Source organism: Lepidothrix coronata, unplaced genomic scaffold (assembly GCF_001604755.1).
Source record: "Lepidothrix coronata isolate B3197 unplaced genomic scaffold, Lepidothrix_coronata-1.0 Scaffold101, whole genome shotgun sequence".
Taxonomy (NCBI): Eukaryota; Metazoa; Chordata; class Aves; order Passeriformes; family Pipridae; genus Lepidothrix; species Lepidothrix coronata.
This window is the reverse complement of record NW_016690281.1, coordinates 2,571,498-2,588,907: the sequence shown is the minus strand read 5'-3', so window position 1 is coordinate 2,588,907 and position 17,410 is coordinate 2,571,498. Positions and strand designations below refer to the sequence as shown.

Below are 17,410 nucleotides of genomic sequence, written 5' to 3'. Positions count from 1 at the left end.
GACGGACGGGCCGGGCCGGCGGCGCTTCCGGCGGGCGCGGAGCGGGGCCCGCCATGGGAATCCTGGAAAAGATCTCGGAGATCGAGAAGGAGATCGCCCGCACGCAGAAGAACAAAGGTGAGGGGCGCGGGAGGGCGCCCGGGGACCGCGGGGACGGCGGGCGGGTACAGCCCGGGCGGGGGGGCAGGTGGGGTGAGGGTGATGGGGGAGCTGGGAGAGGGTGAGGGGGATGAGGGGATGGGATGTTAGGGGAGTGAGGGGTATTGGGGGCGCTGAGGGGGCTGGGAGGGGGTCCAGGGGAAGAGAGGGCTAAGGGTTATGGGAGGCTGGGAGTATGAGGGATTGGGGGAGCAGGTGGGGTTTGGGGGGCTGGGAGGGGAAAGGGGGTGGGGATGTGGGGGCTGAAGGTTATGAGGGGCTGAGGGTCCAGAAGAGGGTGCTGGGGGTGCGATATGCTGGGGGTTATGGGGGGGCTGGGAAGGGGTACGATGGAAGAGAGGACTGGGAGTTATGGGGGTCTGGGAGGGGGTCCTGGGGAAAGCAGTGACCGGGGGCTGTGGGGAGACTGGAAGGGGAGGCGAGGGAAGATGGGGTTGTGTGCTATGGGGGGCTGAAAGGGGGTCCATGTGAAGAGGTGTCAGTCAGGGCCGTGGCAGAGGCAGGATGGGGGTGGTTTGTGAAGCTTTGGGGGCACAGGGAGCTGGATGGGGGGGTATTGGGGGCTGGGTCAGGTTGAGGAGCAGAGTGAGCCCTGGGGATGGGAGGGAGGGTGGGTGGGACCCTCTCCTGCCCCATGCCCCACAATTGTTGCTGGGGGGTCCCTGAGCTGGTGTTTAAATGTTTTAATTTAAAGAGGGGCCTGGAGAGCTGACCCCCCCACGGATTCTGCCAGAGCTGCTGCTGGAGGTTGGGGGGGGGGGCTTTAGGCTGCAGTAAATAGTAGAAATAAAAATCAGTAGAACCTGTAAGCTCCTGGTTTGATGCCCTTCGCTGTTACAGAGGGAAACAACTGCCTTAATTTTTTCTGGATCAGGTGTGAATTCAGGTGTTCTGCTAAGAATGAGGCAGAAAAGCACTGCCACACATGAGCTCTGAGTTAAATGTGTCTCTAAAAGTTGTCAAGAGCAGGGGAAGATAATCCTGTGGTTTTGGAGTGCTGAATGTGACCATGTGTGAAGAGGGGCCTTTTCCCAGGAGTGGCTCTTCCCACTCTGGTCTCTCCCTCCTGAACTGGCTCCCTTCAGCCCTTCATTCCTGCACCTGCTATCCCTTTGCCTTGCTCCTTTCACTTGGGGAAGTTTTTGGCCGTTTCCCTCAATTCTGACTTTGTGCAGTCCCTGGAAGGTTTCCTCTCCATGCCCAGTGTCCCAAAAGGTGACAGAACACCCTGGGGGCAGCGACAGCGGTGAAGACATTGACCAAGATCCACAGCGTCTACTTTTAGGAAGGTTCTTACTTCCAGAAGTGAATTACCAGCAACTTTCTGCTGTGTTTGTGTCATTCCAGCCACTGAGTACCACCTGGGGCTGCTGAAGGCGAAGCTTGCCAAGTACAGAGCTCAGCTGCTGGAACCCTCCAAGTCCCCGGCGGCCAAGGGCGAGGGCTTCGATGTGATGAAATCGGGAGATGCCCGCGTGGCACTGATCGGGTTTCCTTCCGTGGGCAAGGTCAGTCAGGGTCTGTGTTTCCAGGCTCCTGTGGTTTGCAGTGGCTGCAAAGCAGATTTGGAATCACAGAACCAAGGAACGGTTTGGGTTGGAAGGATTTAAAAGCTCATCCTGTGAGATCCCGGTTGGAATATTGCGTGCAGTCTGGTGCACCCAACCTAAGGAGGACATGGAGCTGTTGGAGCAAGTCCAGAGGAGGCCACAAAGTTGATAAGGGGACTAGAGCACCTCTGCTATGGAGACAGGCTGAGAGAGCTGGGGATGTTCAGCCTGAGGAGGGAAGGTTGTGTGGAGATCTGAAGGGACTCCAGGGAAGCTGGAGAGGGACTGTTCATCAGGAACTGTAGTGACAGGACAAGGGAATGGGTTCAGACTGAAAGAAGAGAAATTTAGGTTAGACATACAGAGGAAATTCTTCCCTGTGAGGGTGGGGAGGCCCTGGCACAGGTTGCCCAGAGAAGCTGTGGCTGCCCCATCCCTGGAAGTGTCCAAGGCCAGGCTGGACAGGGCTTGGAGCAACCTGGGCTAGTGGAAGGTGTCCCTGCCCATGGAAAGGGGGTTGGAATGAGATGAGCTTTAAGGTCCCTTCCAACCCAAACTCTTCCATGATTCCATGGTCTTGTTCCATCCCCTGCCATGGGCAGGGATGCCTTCCACTCTCCCAGTTTGCTCCAATTCCCTGGCCTTGGACACTTGCAGGGATGGGCCAGCCACAGCCTCTCTGGGCAACCTGATATCCATGTTTTCTTCATCTTTGACCTTCTTGCCGTGAATTCAGAGGAGGTTTTTGTACTCTGGGAGCTGAAAGTTGGAGCTAGGGAAACATTCCTTAATCTGTGTGGAGAATCACGGGGTGGGATTCTTGGGGCAGGACAAGGAATTAGACTTTGATGATCCTGATGGGTCCCTTCCAACTCAGGATATTCTCTGATTCCATGGTCTGTGCTCTGGGGTAACGGCCTGAGACTTGTTCTTGCCCAGCCCCACCACTGCTGAGGAGAGAAGGGGGGGAGTACAGGATTTACTTCTGTTCTGTGACAGTGTCACCACCTCACTCCCTTGGAACAGCCATAATTCTCACAGGCTGAGGAGCCCTTTGGTGTCACTTGTTTTGCCTTTTCACTTGCCTGTCTCTAGTGGTGGTGATCTCTTGCCTTTCAGTCCACGTTTTTGAGTTTAATGACCTCAACCGCCAGCGAAGCCGCGTCGTACGAGTTCACCACACTGACCTGTATCCCAGGAGTCATAGAGGTAAGTGGGATTCTCCTCCCTTTGGCATAGTAGTGTTTGGAAACCCAGCTATGTAAGTGTGTGTTTGCACCAGTTCTATGTGTGCCACTAAGGAGCAGAGACATCCAAAGGTCTGTGCTTAATTTCACTTTAAGCTTTGGGAGATCTTGAGTGCTTGGGGTTTCAGAGCTTCTGCAGCCTGCAGTGCTGATTTAGCTCTTCCCTAAACTCCATAACTCTTCAGGATTGACTGCCTGATCAAGATTTGTGTGCTGCTGTTTGACTGACCAGAGCAATACAACAGTGCTCAACTGAAGTTTGTATAACTGCTGTCGGTGCCAGTGACCAGATGGCTGCAAACCTTGACAGATTTGTTTTTAATGAAACTTTAAAAGAGGCAATTTGTACTGTGGTCAATTCTGAAACAAAATGCAGCTCCTCCTGTCCTTGAGGAGTTTTGGTGGTGGTGGCCTAAGCATCCATCAGTAAAGCAAATGATAAAGGATATCAAATTGAAAAGTGTCCAAGAGTAGTGAGGAAATCTGGCTCGGGGTGGAAAGGGGAGTTAAATAATGAAAGTAGCTGTATTGGTGTGAAAAGGGACATAAATAGTGTAACACATCCAAGCACAGCTGTGAGCTGAAAGCCAATGCCCTGCAGATCTGAGGAATGGGAACCTCCTGTGTTTCCCCTGGTATTGTAAAACCTGCAACACACCTGAATATTTCTGAACCATCACAGTAGGAGATGTGGCACTTGCTCATTACTGACTTTTCTCATTAGACCAAGAAAGTATGGGCTGTTTTTCCTTTCCTTTCCTCTTCACCAGCTCAGGATAACAAGACTGCAATGCTTTTTCCTGGTGGTTTGTCCAGCTGCAGTCACGGGAGGCTTTAGGGGGTCAGGACCACACATACAGCTGTGTGCACTGAGCACAGCTGGGATAGTGGAGCAGTGCTCTGGAAGTTGCCTCAGAACAGAGATATCAGCTTTGTGCAGAGTTCCCCTGCTCTGCCAGCTCCATCCAGTTCCACTCTCTACAGGATTTGGACCCCAGCATGTGCTCGGGGCTTTCAAGGCAGCTCAGGTGCCCTGCAAAAAGCTTTCAACTTCCCATCCTTCTGTTTCCTTTTCAGTACAAAGGAGCCAATATTCAGCTGCTGGATCTGCCTGGAATCATTGAAGGAGCAGCACAAGGTTGGCCCATCTCTGTGTTCATGGAAAGGAGGGCTTTGCCCTCAGCAGTGCCCCTGGGTGTCTCAGGCATTCGCAGATTTCCTGGGCCAAGAATTCCCACATTGGCTTTCCAAATCTTAGAGTCCTTGATCCTATGTGAGGCACAATTCCTATCCCTGAGCTGACATAAGGGTCTATATGTAGCAGAAGGAGGTGGGAGCCAAAAGCCAGCCAGTCACTTCTCACCTCCTTGCCTGGGTGTTATCTGGCTCATCTGTTTTCCGGTACTGAGGAAATCTAAAGAAAGATGCTGGAGAGGTGGAGGGGGGAATTACAGCTAAACAGTAACCTCATTTGACTAATTCCCTGAATTCCTGCCAGTCCTCCCATGACTCCTGATTCTGGGAAGAGATATTGTCTTTGTCTCTCTGCATTGTCATTGTCCTGATTGCCTGGGCACGTCTGAAGACAGCTTAGGAAATCATAGAGTCATGGAATATCCTGAGTTTGGAGGGACCCACAAGGACCATCCAGTCCAGCTCCTGGCCCTGCACAGGACACCCCAACAATCCCACCCTGTCCCTGAGAGCATTGTCCAAACACTCCCGGAGCTCTGGCAGCCTTGGGGCTGTGCCCACTGCCCTGGGGAGCCTGTTCAGTGCCAACCACCCTCTGGGGGAAGAACCTTTTCCTGAGATCCAACCTGACCCTGCCCTGACACAGGGGGAGCTGTTCCCTCGAGTCTGGTCACTGGTCACCAGAGAGAAGAGATCAGTGCCAGAAGATGCCTTAGGAAACTTTAGAATATCTCCTAATGGTTTCTTTTTGAAGGAGCATGGCCTGGTTAATAAGGTCTCTCTCCTTTTTGACCAGAAAGTGTAACCCCTCTGCCCAGGTGTCCCAGGCCCACGCCCCTGTTGTGGGTGAGCTCTGTGCTGCCTGGGCCAGGGCCCCAGCAATTGACTGCAGCCAGGGCAGCCCTGCAGGACCCTTTTCCTTGCTTCCAAGCTGCTGCACAGGGCAGGAGTCCCCATCTGTCATAGAACTCATGGCTGTTTCCTCTTGCTGATGCACATCCACCTGCTGTTTCCCCAGGGAAGGGCAGAGGTCGGCAGGTGATCGCTGTTGCCAGGACAGCAGATGTTGTTATCATGATGCTGGATGCCACCAAGGGGGAGGTGCAGAGGTGAGTGTGTGCTGGGCAAGGGGGGTGGTCTTAGGGCTTCCCATGTGCCCAGGAAATGTGCCACAGCTCCCTGAGGGGTTGTAGAGAGCACTTGGGGAATGAGTGCTTAAGCTATTAGATATGAGGTGGAGGTTGTACTCTATGAGAAGCATCATAGCTGACTGGCTTAGGTTCTCAGCTGAAGGATCATTGCCACAGGATGGCTGTCAGAGATGGGAATGTCAACCAGGATGTCCACCACAGACTCTGGCCTGCATTAGGTGGGTTTTAGGTTGTAGTGAAAACTTTTGGCAGGGCTGTCTCAACACAGAAGTGAAAGAGAAAAGGTCTGGGTGTCACCTGGCCGTGCTCAGCCTCACAGGTACTGACATGCAGTGTCCCTGCAGGGCCCTGCTGGAGAAAGAACTGGAATCTGTAGGAATCCGGCTGAACAAAAGCAAACCAAATATCTACTTCAAGGTGAGGCTTCCTGAGCTCCTGCAGGTGTCTGGCTGCCTGCTCAAAGGCCAGCTCACTGTGTGCTGCCCCTCATGTTGCACAGGCTGAGGGGGGCTGATGATTTTGCAGAATATTCTCATGTTGCTTCATTGCTTCCCGTAGCCCAAGAAGGGTGGAGGTATCTCCTTCAACTCCACTGTCACGTTGACTCAGTGCTCCGAGAAGCTGGTGCAGCTCATCCTCCATGAATACAGTATCCTTTCCTGAAGCAGGAGACCCTTCAGCCATCAGCAGGTCATGATTCCAGTGGTTCCTGCTGTGGGACAGCCATCAGCAGGTCATGATTCCAGTGGTTCCTGCTGTGGGACAGCCTTGGTATCACTTTGGTGCTGGTTCTCCTGAGGGAGCTCAGCCTGGGGCTCGCAGTGGTTGCAGAATTGTGTTGGGATTTGGGCCTTGACAATGTTCACCTCAGAAATCTTCAATGCTGAGGTCCTGTTCAGAGAGGATTGTTCCCCTGATGAGTTCATTGATGTGATTGTAGGCAACAGGGTCTACATGCCTTGCCTCTATGTGAGTATCCTGGGCTTCTGTTACATCCAGCATCTCCTTTCTCTGCCAGAAGAAACATTGGATCTTCACAGAATCACGGCATGGTTTGGGTTGGAAGGGACCTTAAAGCTCATCTTGTTCCACCCCTCTGCCATGGGCAGGGACACCTTCCACTATCCCAGGTTGCTCCAAGACCTGTCCAACCTGGCCTTAAACACTTCCAGGGATGGGGCAGCCACAGCTTCTCTGGGCAACCTGTGCCAGGGCCTCCCCACCCTCACAGGGAAGAATTTCTTCCTACTATTCCATCTAACCCTGCCCTCTCAGTGTAAAGCCATTCCCCTTAGTCCTATCACTCCATGCCCTTGTTCCTGGCTCCTAAAACAATAACAATTTGAGGTTTAAGAGGTGGAAAATGGCTCAGCGGGGAGTTTTTTTATAAGCTTTGGATATGCAGCCGTGCTGTGTGTGTTCCTTGGGCCCTCTTGTGGCTGATGCTGCCCTGGAGCAGTGGAGCTGCCAGTCCTGGTGCTGGGAGTTTGATCCCACGTGTGGAACTTCCAATTCCCCTGCTGCCAGCTCTGTGCTCGGCTTTCCACTGCTGGTCCCTTGTGTGCCAGAGTTCTCTTAACGGCTCTGTTTGTAGCCACTGGGTCTGTATGAAATAAAAACCACGGGAGAATGTGTTCCAAGCCATCCCAAAGGGAGAATTTTAAAAGGCCAAAAATTATATTCAGGCTTCTGAATTTTAACGGTTGGTTTTACTGAGAGCCTTGGCTTATCCTCTGATAGGATCTGCATTTCTGTTTCAGGTGCTGGAACTACCTTGTTATACCTACATGTGCGTGTGTTATAGTGTTGCTGAACTGCCTTCCTAAGGGCTGTGTTGTTTTCCCTTTGGTTTAGGTTTATAACAAGATTGACCAGATATCCATGGAGGAAGTGGATCGTCTTGCTCGGAGGCCCCACAGTGTTGTCATCAGGTAGGAGCTGTCACACTGCCTTTTGTGCTGGTCTCATGGTGTGCTGGGTCATTTCACACCCCTTCCTCCAGCTTCTCCCAGAAAGTGGCTTCTCCCAGGGCTGCTGGGGTGAGAAGCACTGTTGCTGTGCAGATTTTTCCAGACTTTCTTCCCCTGGAGAGGCAGGCAGCTTGGCTTCTCCATGCTGTCTCCAGTCTAGCTTGTTTCCTTAGAAGTGCTGATATTTCTGATGGAGCTTTGCTGCTTCAAAGCTGCTCACCCTTCTGGAAGCCTGTTTTATTTCATAGAATCATGGAATGGTTTGGGTTAAAGCTCATCCAGTTCCACCCCCTGCCATGGGGGGGTGGAACTATCCCAGGTTGCTCCAAGCCCCGTCCAGCCTGGCCTTGGACACTTCCAGGGATGGGGCAGCCACAGCTTCTCTGGGCAACCTGTGCCAGGGCCTCACCACCCTCACAGTAAGGAGTTTCTTCCTAGTATCTACTCTAACCCTGCCCGCCTTCAGCTTAAGGCCATTTCACCTTGTGTTTTTCCTTTCCTGGCCTCATTAAAGACTCTTTCCTCATTCCCCAGCACTTTGATAAGACAGTTCACCTTGTTCTCCTGGATTTCTAAATCACAACAGATGTTCCTGGTGTTTTGCAGCTGTGGCATGAAACTGAACCTGGATTACTTGCTGGAAAAGCTCTGGGAATACCTGGCACTTACCTGCATCTATACCAAGAAACGAGGACGTAAGTGACCATGAGCTGAACAGAAGGTTTGAAAAGCACAAAGGCTGCTACTCATCAAAGAAAGACAGGCTGCCAGTGGGGCTTGTGCCTTGAAAATGCTGGAATTATGCTCTCCCTCGCCAGCTTTCAGCTCCTGAGAAGAGCTTTCTGCTCCATCTAATCCTGCCATGTGTGGATCCCCCCACAGCCCTTCTATTCTGTCTTACAAGAGCTGAATTTTAATAAGTCTTTGCATGATGATACAAGGAAATAAAGTGTGCAAGTTCACAGCTTTCTTCCTTGTTATGCATGCTGTGATGAACAGTTCAGCCCATCACAACCCAGAAGAAGTTTCCTGATCCTACTGCAAGCAGTTTGATGATTCCCATGCCCTTGGCAGTGCCTTTGATCCTCCTTTTGCTTTATAATCTCCTTATAGCTTCTCCCAGTGATAAAGGCCCATCTATAACCGGTTCCAGGTTGGTTGTGAACAGCTGAACTTGGGTGGATATGGGGAGATGAAGGAACTTTCTCTGAGCTTGCTAAGCATTGAAATCTGGGGAAGTTTAGTTTTCCTTGAGCAGGTGTGTTTTGCTTTGGGTGGTTTTGTTTGTCGTAAGTCAAGTGTCTGGATGGAGTTGGATCAGGTGGGCTGTGAGGAAGCTGCTGGCTGTGGTGTGGGGAACTGCACTTGAGAGTAGTGGAGAACTGATTTGATGCTTTCAGCCACTGGATACCTGTTCAGTGTGGGAGCAGGGAGGAGGAATTTGGGAGTAGTAAGTGCAGGGTGATGTGAGATAGTCAGCATATTAGAACACACTTGATGAAAATCCCATGCTTTTTTCCCTCCCTTCTGCTTCTCCACAGAGAGACCAGACTTTACAGATGCCATTATTCTACGGAAAGGGGCCTCTGTGGAGCATGTGGTAATTTTTCTGCATGTTTTACATTTCCCTGTGTGCAGAAGGCACAGGTTCCTCTTGGACCTGCTGTGATTTGTGCTTCATAAAGCTCAGGACCTGTCAGCGTTTAGTTGGGCTTCTCCTTTTGTTGCCTTGATTGATTTTTATCTGCCTCAGGTTTCTTTCACAGCTGCTGTGCAAGGTTTAAACAATAATTATTGAAAGCAGCCCAGTGAAAAGCACATGGAAGCAGTGGAAGGGGGATTTTTGTGGGCTAGTGATTCCTGTGTATCTGTTCTGTATTGTTTCAAGTGCTGTTAACTGGCTCTTAAAGTCATTATTGTAATTTCTGACACAGACCTTCATGTCTTTTAGTTCCTGAATATTGAAAAAGTTGTTTGCAAAGAGATGCCACTAAATACTTCACCTTCTGCCTGTCTGTCTTGCAGTGCCATCGGATTCACAGATCATTAGCCAGCCAGTTCAAATATGCCTTGGTGTGGGTAAGTGTTTGACAGCTAATGGAATTCCTGTCCTCAGGTGTCTCTGACTGGGCTTCTCCTAATCCTTTTCCTCACTTTTTGCTTTAAAGGGGACAAGCACAAAGTACAGCCCTCAAAGAGTGGGCTTAACCCATATGATGGAGCATGAGGATGTCATTCAGATCGTGAAGAAGTAACTCTGCTGGTGCCTGGCCTTGTCTTTAATCACTGCAATTGGAACTGACATAGAAACAAAACAAAACACACACACACAAAAAAAGAAAAAATAAAGAAAAAGGAAAAGGGAGACGTGTTCCACAGCCAAGAAAGCTTCTGTGAAGCTCCTTCTCTTGGAAGAAGGCAGAAAACAAGGCTACTGTGCTTGCAGGTGGGGATGGGGAAGATGGGTTTCCATCTCACAGTGTTTCAGGCCAAGTAATGTTCCTTAAAAATTAAAAGGGAGCCAGTTCTTCTAGGACACAGTTCCCACATCCAGCAGTGTCCTTCCTCTTGTAGGGTTTGCACAGGGATCCACGTGCTCACCTCCCTAGGAAACTGTTTGGGTTGGTGTCAACCAATCTGGCCCTGTGCTTTGGGCTGAGAGAACATTGCTGATGCTTTGCTGCTCATCCATTCACTTAATTTAAGCATTGATCTGAAACAGAATCAAAGTTCTCCCTCCCCTGCTCCTTGGACACATCTGCAGCCGAGACAGCCCCAATTTATAACGGTCCCACCTCAATTAACATTAAAACCTGGCACTCTGTGCCTCTCTTAGCCCTGCAGTGGGGTTTGTAGGACATCCTGGTCCAACTGGTACTGAGAGATGAGAAATTAAACTGTTAATGAACGATTATCTTGGCCAAACTGCAGCAGGGTACGATCCAAGAGCCACAGTCTGCAGTGAGGATTCACTTCTGGCATATCACTCGTCGAGGAGCTGCCCTGGGAGCTTCCTCCTCTGTTGGGCAGGAGTTGTCCTGCCTGTTAGTCCCCAAGCTGGAGTTCTTCTTAACCATGCCCCTGAATTCCAGTCACAGCTCTTTGGAGCTCAAGGTACCATCCCATGCCATGGGGTTTTACGCCAGCCCTGTTAAACATTGTTGCTTGTCTGGATATTGTTCATCAGAAGTCTGGAATTTTTCTAATCATGCTTTTCCATTGAATACCGTTGCTAAATAATTCAGAGTGCCTGATAGAGGACAGCTCTTCCTTTCTAGGATTAAGAGCTGCCAATAGCTTTTATTTTCTTTCATTGGAAAAGGGTTCGGTCTGATGTGGATGAGCAACTGTGAGGACAGGTGTGACACCTGTCTGAGCAGGGCTCCTCCCTCCTCCCTGCTCCTCCCCACCCCTCACAACCTGATGGAGCAGAAATGGAAGGATTATTTTATTTGAGAAAATAAAAAGTTGCTATTTCATGTGAACGGTGGGTGGATGGTTTGGTGTGTTTCCTAACGCTCTGTTTTACCTCCAGCCACCCGAGGAATCCTGGATGCTGTCGCAGGAGGTTGTAGGGGGGAGTAGAAGGTCAAGTGCCTGCAAGAGGCTGGTGATGGGAGATAAATAGATGTTATACACACAAGCTAAGAAGGTGACTTTGAACTCTGTAAGTCCTCTTCCCTGTTCCTGGCTTTGTTCACAGCTGGAGCACAGAGCAAACCCTGAATGCAGAGGCAGCGAGTTGGGAACGAGCTCCAAATTATCCACATTATCCCTGAGCTGGCAGTGGAAAGCAGGCCCTTCCTGGTGTGAGCTGGGTGGGATGCTGTTCCAGCACATTAACTCACCCTTCCCATTTCCTGTGAAGGTCACACAGGCAGAATTGCCCTCACAAAGACTTTTGGTTTCGTTTTGTCCCTGAGTTTCTGACTTCTCCCTCAAAATTCTGGAGGCTGCCAAGGCTCAGCATGGAGCTGGGCAGCCAGAACTGCTGACAGAGCTTCATCCTCAGCCCAGGTAGTGCAGGGAGCTGGGGAGGTGCTTGATGTGAGGCTGAATGCACAGTTTTACCTGCTAATTCCTATTCTTGGGTAGTTGGTGCTACCTCATTGTGTTTGGGTTCCAAATTGATTTTAGCATATTGTTAAAACCCCCTCTGCCTAATTAGCCTCATTTAGGAAAATGGGCATTTTTTCCTGTTCAAAATGAACTGATCCATGATTAAAATTGGAATGAGGATGAAGTAAAAATAGTGAAGCTAGAAGAAGCCAACTTCTTTTTTCAGTGAGAGTAGCTTTTTTGGCAGCGAGTTTATAGCTGCACTTGAAAATGCACCATTTAATTGCAGTATTCCTTCTTCCAGGCGCTTCCCTAATTGTTCTGCACTGATGTTAAAAAGCTGCAAACGTTGCAGTTCGTGCAGGGGTGGGTTTCTATGGACATCTCTGAATCCTGAGGAGGCAAGATCCAAGGGGCGAGGGGAGAATCTGCTCCAGCATTGGGGTTGTACTGGAGTCTCCTGAGGTTTACAGAATTTGCAGCATTTCAGTGTTTAAGGGGAGCTTATTAAAATGGTGGAGGGGGAATTTTTACATGAGCAGACAGTGATAGGACAAAGGGCTTGGTTTTAAATTGACTGGGGAGATACAGATTAGATGTTAGGAGGACATTCCTCCCTGTGAGGGTGGGGAGGCCCTGGCACAGGTTGCCCAGAGAAGCTGTGGCTGCCCCATCCCTGGAAGTATCTGAGGCCAGTTTGGACATGACTTGGAGCAACCTGGGCTAGTGGATGGTGTCCCATGGCAGGGGCTTGGAACAGGATGAGCTTTAAGATCCCTTCCAACCCAAACGGTTCTGTGGTGATTCTGTGATGTTTCTATGCATTAGCCTGACCCCCCCTTAGCTCCGTGGGGGAGCTGCCGAAGGGAGATGTGCTCAGAGACTCCTTGTTGTGTGTTTAGGGAAGGGCTGTTCTCTCTGGGAGGATGGGTAGAGGCAGAAGCTGTGGATTTGCTCCCAAAACAGCAGCACCCTGCATTTCTGTGCCGTAGGAGGGAAGCCTTGGCTGGGTGATGCTTGGAGAAAGCCGCCCTCAAACAGTGCAGCTGATGCTCTGTGCTGCAGCTCCTGCCCTTCCCCTGCTCTTCCAGCCGTCTCCAGGTTCATTCCTGCTCTTCCCCGAGGGCTGTGCTCATCCTGCCCCATCCCCGGGGCCGTTCTCCTGGCTGAGCACAGCACTCCAGGTGCGGAGCAGGGCGGATCAGCTTCGCTGCAGCCCATCAGCCACCCTCCATCTCTGGAACCAGCGGCGGCCCCAGGCGTGCTCTCTTTAAAATGCCTGTTCCAGGCAATCAAGCAGGTTTGATTGGCTGAACACCCTTCTTATAAATTAATTTAGTCAGGAATCGTTTGCAAGGTAATAAAAAGCGACTCTGCCTCCAAATACATTCATTTAATTCAATGAGAGGCGGTTGCTGCGGCGGGCTCAGCTCAGCCAGCTCCCCTCACCCCATCACGGTGACATCCCCAAGTGCCGCTCGGGGCTGTATATAAGAGTCACGATCCGCAGTGACAGCTTAATTGTCTCAAATGCTGACAAGGGTCACCCCAACCAGCCATCGGGTGGCGCGGGGCCGGCTCGGGAGGGCTGCGGGGAGGAGGATTTATGGCTGGCAAATAGTTTTGAATTCCTCTGGTTGCGCCTGCTAAATGATGAAGCTGCCCCGAGGGGATTGGGGCTATTGATTGTAATTTGCAGTTAAGCCCTCGCAGTTCTGAGGAATCAGCATAATAAATACCCACCGCATTACGGCGGGGACGTGCCTGCCTGGAGGAGAAGGAAGTGGGGAGGTTTTCCCGGCTCGGGTGCTGCAGCAGGATGCTCTTGCTGCCCTCGCATCTGGGAGAGCCACAGGCTCCATCACTGCAGGAAAATGGTCCCCAGTGTGGTGGGATGCGGGAACCCAGTGCTGGGATGGGGAGGAGGAAGCTTTGTGAAGGGAGGGGGAGATGCCCTGCTTGCCTGAGAAGGACAGGGTGGTTCAGTATTGTTGGTATGAGGCTGCCAGAGCCTCAGGAGCTGGTTGCTCCCAACCCAGCTTTGAAGAAGGGTGTGGGGGGTGCATTTGTCCCCAGCTCCCATGTCCCAGTGATTTCTTGTGCTAAACTCGCATTGGTTTGGGGGCAGGAATGGGTCAGGGCCATTTTCCAGCTGTTCACATCTGGGCTGCACTGAAGTGCAGATCTGTATTCCAGAAGGGAAGGGGCTGTGGGACTGTCCAGCTGTGTCACCAGGGAAGGGACAGGGACCACGGGAGGACAGGACCCTCGCTGCCTCCCTGCCCCTCCCCAGCTCTGCCGAGGGAAGATCAGCTCCCATCCCTGCGCTCATGAGTGGAGATGAGAATAATAGCACTCATCAAATATGCATTGGGTCCTGCAGCTGCTGCTGCACCGATGGTCCCGCGGCTCCGGGGGAGGGATGGTCCCCGGCGGGAGCGGAGCCAGGAGCACCGGGCCAGCCCCAGGCCATGCAGGTGAGCTGGCTACCCCAGGTGAGTGGCTGTGGGTCCCCCAGCCGGGTGGCACTTCCCTTGGGCTCACGGGTGCCATGCTGCCTTGGCCGGACTGACCTCTGTGCGTGATGTTGGTCCTTAGGCAAACGCTGGAGCTCAGATCCTCTGGGACAGGGTGTGTGGTGTCCTCTTGCCTCTGCCTGTCTCTGTCTGTCCCTGCCTGCCCCTACCTGTGTGCTCGCTGCCTTTATCCCCCTCATCTCATCTTCTGCCTCTTGCCTTCCCAACAGCCCCATGTTTCCATGGCCCTCCAGAGCAGAGCAGCCTCCCCTGAATGCCCCCTCCTTCCCCAGGACCCTCTGCCCCAGGTCTCCTACCACCCCTTCCCCACATTCCTTTTTCCATGGGGCTGTTTTGCCCTGGGAGAGCTCCTGGGCTTGGCTCTGGGACTGAGGTGATGGCCCAGGGCTGTGACCTGGCTCCGGGGCTGCCAGCCAGCACTCCTGGGTGCACGCCAGCATCATGCCCAGCTGGTCTGTGCTTCCAGCATCTGCTCCAGCCTCTCTCCTCCCATAACGCCTCCCTCGTGGGCAGCAGGCAGCAGCTGGCAGGCAGGGATGTGCCGTGCATTGCCCGTGTGCTGGGTCCCCATGCTCAGTTTGGAGGGGGGAACTGGAGGGGGTGGAAATTAGCCAGGTCAGGGGGGTGATGGGCGCTCGGAGGAGCATGGAGAGACCCCACATTGCCCCGGAGGCTTGGAGGTCTGTGCTGCTGTCACATTGCTGGCTTGGTCGTTTATCCCTGTGTTCTCCGCACTCCTGGAGCCGTGACAAGAGCTGCAGCAGGGTGGCCCCACCTGCCCACAGGTGTTTGAAAGTGGATGTGCAATGATGCAGAACTGATGACAGGGAAGGGGATATGGTGAGAGGCGCTGCTGCAGCCGGGAGGTGCCCGGGCCGGCTCCCTGGGGATGGAGCACAGAGCTCCCGGGAGGCACGGCAGCCATGGGGCCGCTGTGGTGTGGTGTGGTGTGGTGTGGTGGCACGGAGCCCTGCTCCGGCTGTAACTGGAAACAGGCTGTAAGCGGACCCGGGGCCGGCTGGTGACCGCAGACCTGCTTGGAGACACGGAGCTGCTGCCCCCGGAGCTCTGCCCTCCGATGGTACACTCCAAAGGAACACTCCAAAGGTACAGTGTTGGGCAGCCGTGCGTCCTGCGGGGCTGGGGCGGGTGAACTGTCTCCATCCCCTCCCTGCATCCAGCCATGGCACAGCCCTGGGCTGTGGCGACGGGACTGGGACTGTCCCAGCCTGTGTCCCTGGGGTGAGACGACTTTCCACGTGGCTGGAGCCATTCAAGAGTGACATGGTCAGAGGATGCTCTGAGCATCTTCTCCTGTTGCCACCCCAGGGACCCACTGCCACCCCAGGGACCCCTCACTGCCAGATTTTGCACCCACAGTCTCTGTCATGTCCTGCTGCTGGATGCAGCCATGCCCAGACGCCCTGGAAACAGCCACCAAGTGTGGGTGCCCACAGTTTGGGGTTCATGGCCTTGGGTTTCCCCTCCAGCCTCCAGCACCTGCCACCATTCCACTGAGTCTGGGAACGAATGCCCTTCTCCCAGCTCTGCTGTGCCAATGGCTGTGCCCAAGGATGAGGAACATGGGGAGGTGTGAGGGGGTCTGGTATGGGAGATCAGACTGTGGCAGGCAGCACCTGTGTGGGATGAAGCTCCCTCTCTTTCTCCCTTCCTCTCGGAAAGCCCTTGTCATGGGTAGGGAGGCACCGTGGGCACAGCCATGGAAACAGCACAGGGAGCTGTGCCAGCACCCAGGGCACCGAGAGCACTGCAGGGCCCACTGCCCTGCCTGGGAGGGACGGAGGTAGGGACAGTAGGGGCAGTGGGATGGCAGCAGGGACTGCACGAGTGGTGGGATGCAGGTTGCAGCAGCTTCTTGCCAGCTGGGTACCCCCTTGCTCACTGCCAGCAGGGAGGGAGGGGCTGTGTCTGTGTTGGGTGATTCCCTGCCACATCATGGTGCCCAGGCCCTGTGTGTCCATGCTGGAGCAGGGATGGGGCAGTGTGGGGAGGCACCTGTGCCCAGGCAGGGCAGGGTCCATTGGCCCCACATGGCTCAGTGCCCATGGCAGACTTGTGAGTGGACTGTGCCCGTGCCAGGTGGGGCTCCTGCGGGGCAGTGCTTCCGTGTAGCTTGGGCTCTACTGATGCTCTTTTCCCACTGATCCTGTGTTTCTGTTACCCCGTAGACCCTCTCCCAATATCTGCCAGATGCCTCTCCTCCTGCTCCATCCCTCTGCTCTCCCTGCACTCCAGGGCAGCCACTGTCTGTGCAGACCCCACTGAGGTGTCTCCCTCCCAGAAATCAATGCACGGAGGAGGCAAAGCCATGGGATCATGGCTGATGCTTCTCTGCTGTAGATGTGGCAGGGAGGCACCAGGCTGGGGAGAAGAGAGTTCCAGGAGATGCCAGCTGTGGGGCTCTCCTGGTCCTGGGGGACACCAACGGGTTCAGTCCAGCAAGTGCTGCTTATTCTTGGCTTCCACCAGCTGCTGCACAGCTCGATGCTGCTGCTCCCCCCTGAGTCTCCCCAAATACCCCCAGCAAGGGAGTGCAGCGGGTGCTCTCTGCCCACAGGTGATCTGTGAAGGACAGTGAGTTCCCACTGCTGCTGCTTAAACTTTGATGAGCTGCAGCTGCAGGAATCCAGCCCCGGCATTAACATTTGATGTGGTCACCCCACGCCTGGTCACCTGTTTGTGCCAACAGGCTGCTGGCACAGCCGCGGGGCACACGTGTGGCACAGACAAACCCCCTCGCTGGCCGTGTGTGGGCACATGTGGCACCCTGCCCGTACCTGCCACCCTGCCTGGTGTGGCACTGGGGGTATCCCTGTGGGCTCTGGGCTCCTCAGTGCTTCTGTGGGGCTGTGGGATTTGGACCCGTGTCAGGTTCCTCCCCTGTGTTGCTCCTCTTGGCTGTGTCCCTGCTGCCTTGGGCTCTGCAAAATTGTCACCTCTCTCCTGGCACCGCCGTTTGGCTTCAGGGATCCCTGGGCTTCATCCGTCTCCGTGCTGACTGCAGGAAGAGACCGATTCCCCAGGGAAAGGCAGAGGGAGCCCCGAGAGGCCAGGAGGTGGCAGGGTCCCGTTTTGGGGTGGTGACAGCGCCGTCCTCCGCAGTGTCCGTCTTGGGGGACGCTCCCAGCAGCGGGGGCCCTTCCCTGCTCCTTCGGAAAAGTCTCGGGGCCAGCGTGGTGCATCCCTTGCATTATTCATGTCGCCGTGAGCCCGGCGGTTGGGTTACAGCCGGAGCCCAGCCACCGACTCGCGGGGTGTGCGGGAGGCAGGAGGCAGCTCCCCGGGCTGCCCCGGGGCCCGTCCCGCCGCCCCAGCGCGATGCCAAGCGGGCGGCCGCCGGCGCCCGAGGGAGCCACGCACGGGCATGTGCCTCGCCAAATCCAGGCACAGGTAAATACCCTCCCGGGGCAGGCGGCGGGGTCGGGAGCCGGACAGTGTGCTGGGAGCCGGCTCATGCCGGCACAGGGCATCATCTTCCAGAGCCCCACCGGGGCCGGAGCATGAGCACCCGCCACTGCCGGG

At 54.0% G+C, this 17,410-nt stretch overlaps 1 protein-coding gene across 1 annotated transcript; it reads left to right on the top strand.

Moving 5' to 3' along the window:
- Nucleotides 1–10,756, top strand: DRG2 (developmentally regulated GTP binding protein 2). Its single transcript, XM_017823220.1, has 13 exons — nucleotides 1–117; nucleotides 1,507–1,667; nucleotides 2,829–2,918; nucleotides 4,034–4,094; nucleotides 5,169–5,259; nucleotides 5,646–5,718; nucleotides 5,860–5,950; nucleotides 6,173–6,270; nucleotides 7,156–7,232; nucleotides 7,878–7,966; nucleotides 8,813–8,871; nucleotides 9,297–9,350; nucleotides 9,440–10,756. The coding sequence occupies exons 1-13, from the start codon at nucleotides 54–56 to the stop codon at nucleotides 9,524–9,526; spliced, it is 1,095 nt and encodes a 364-aa protein (XP_017678709.1). The 5' UTR covers nucleotides 1–53; the 3' UTR covers nucleotides 9,527–10,756.
- Nucleotides 10,757–17,410: the final 6,654 nt, after the last annotated feature.

What these genes read in the sequence shown, in the direction of transcription:
- DRG2 (XM_017823220.1), top strand. Translation starts at nt 54, where the DNA reads ATGGGAATCCTGGAAAAGATCTCGGAGATCGAGAAGGAGATCGCCCGC. An exon ending in CCGCACGCAGAAGAACAAAG is followed by an intron (nt 118 to 1,506) that starts GTGAGGGGCGCG and finishes GTGTCATTCCAG; the next exon opens with CCACTGAGTACCACCTGGGG. An exon ending in ACCAAGGGGGAGGTGCAGAG is followed by an intron (nt 5,260 to 5,645) that starts GTGAGTGTGTGC and finishes GTGTCCCTGCAG; the next exon opens with GGCCCTGCTGGAGAAAGAAC.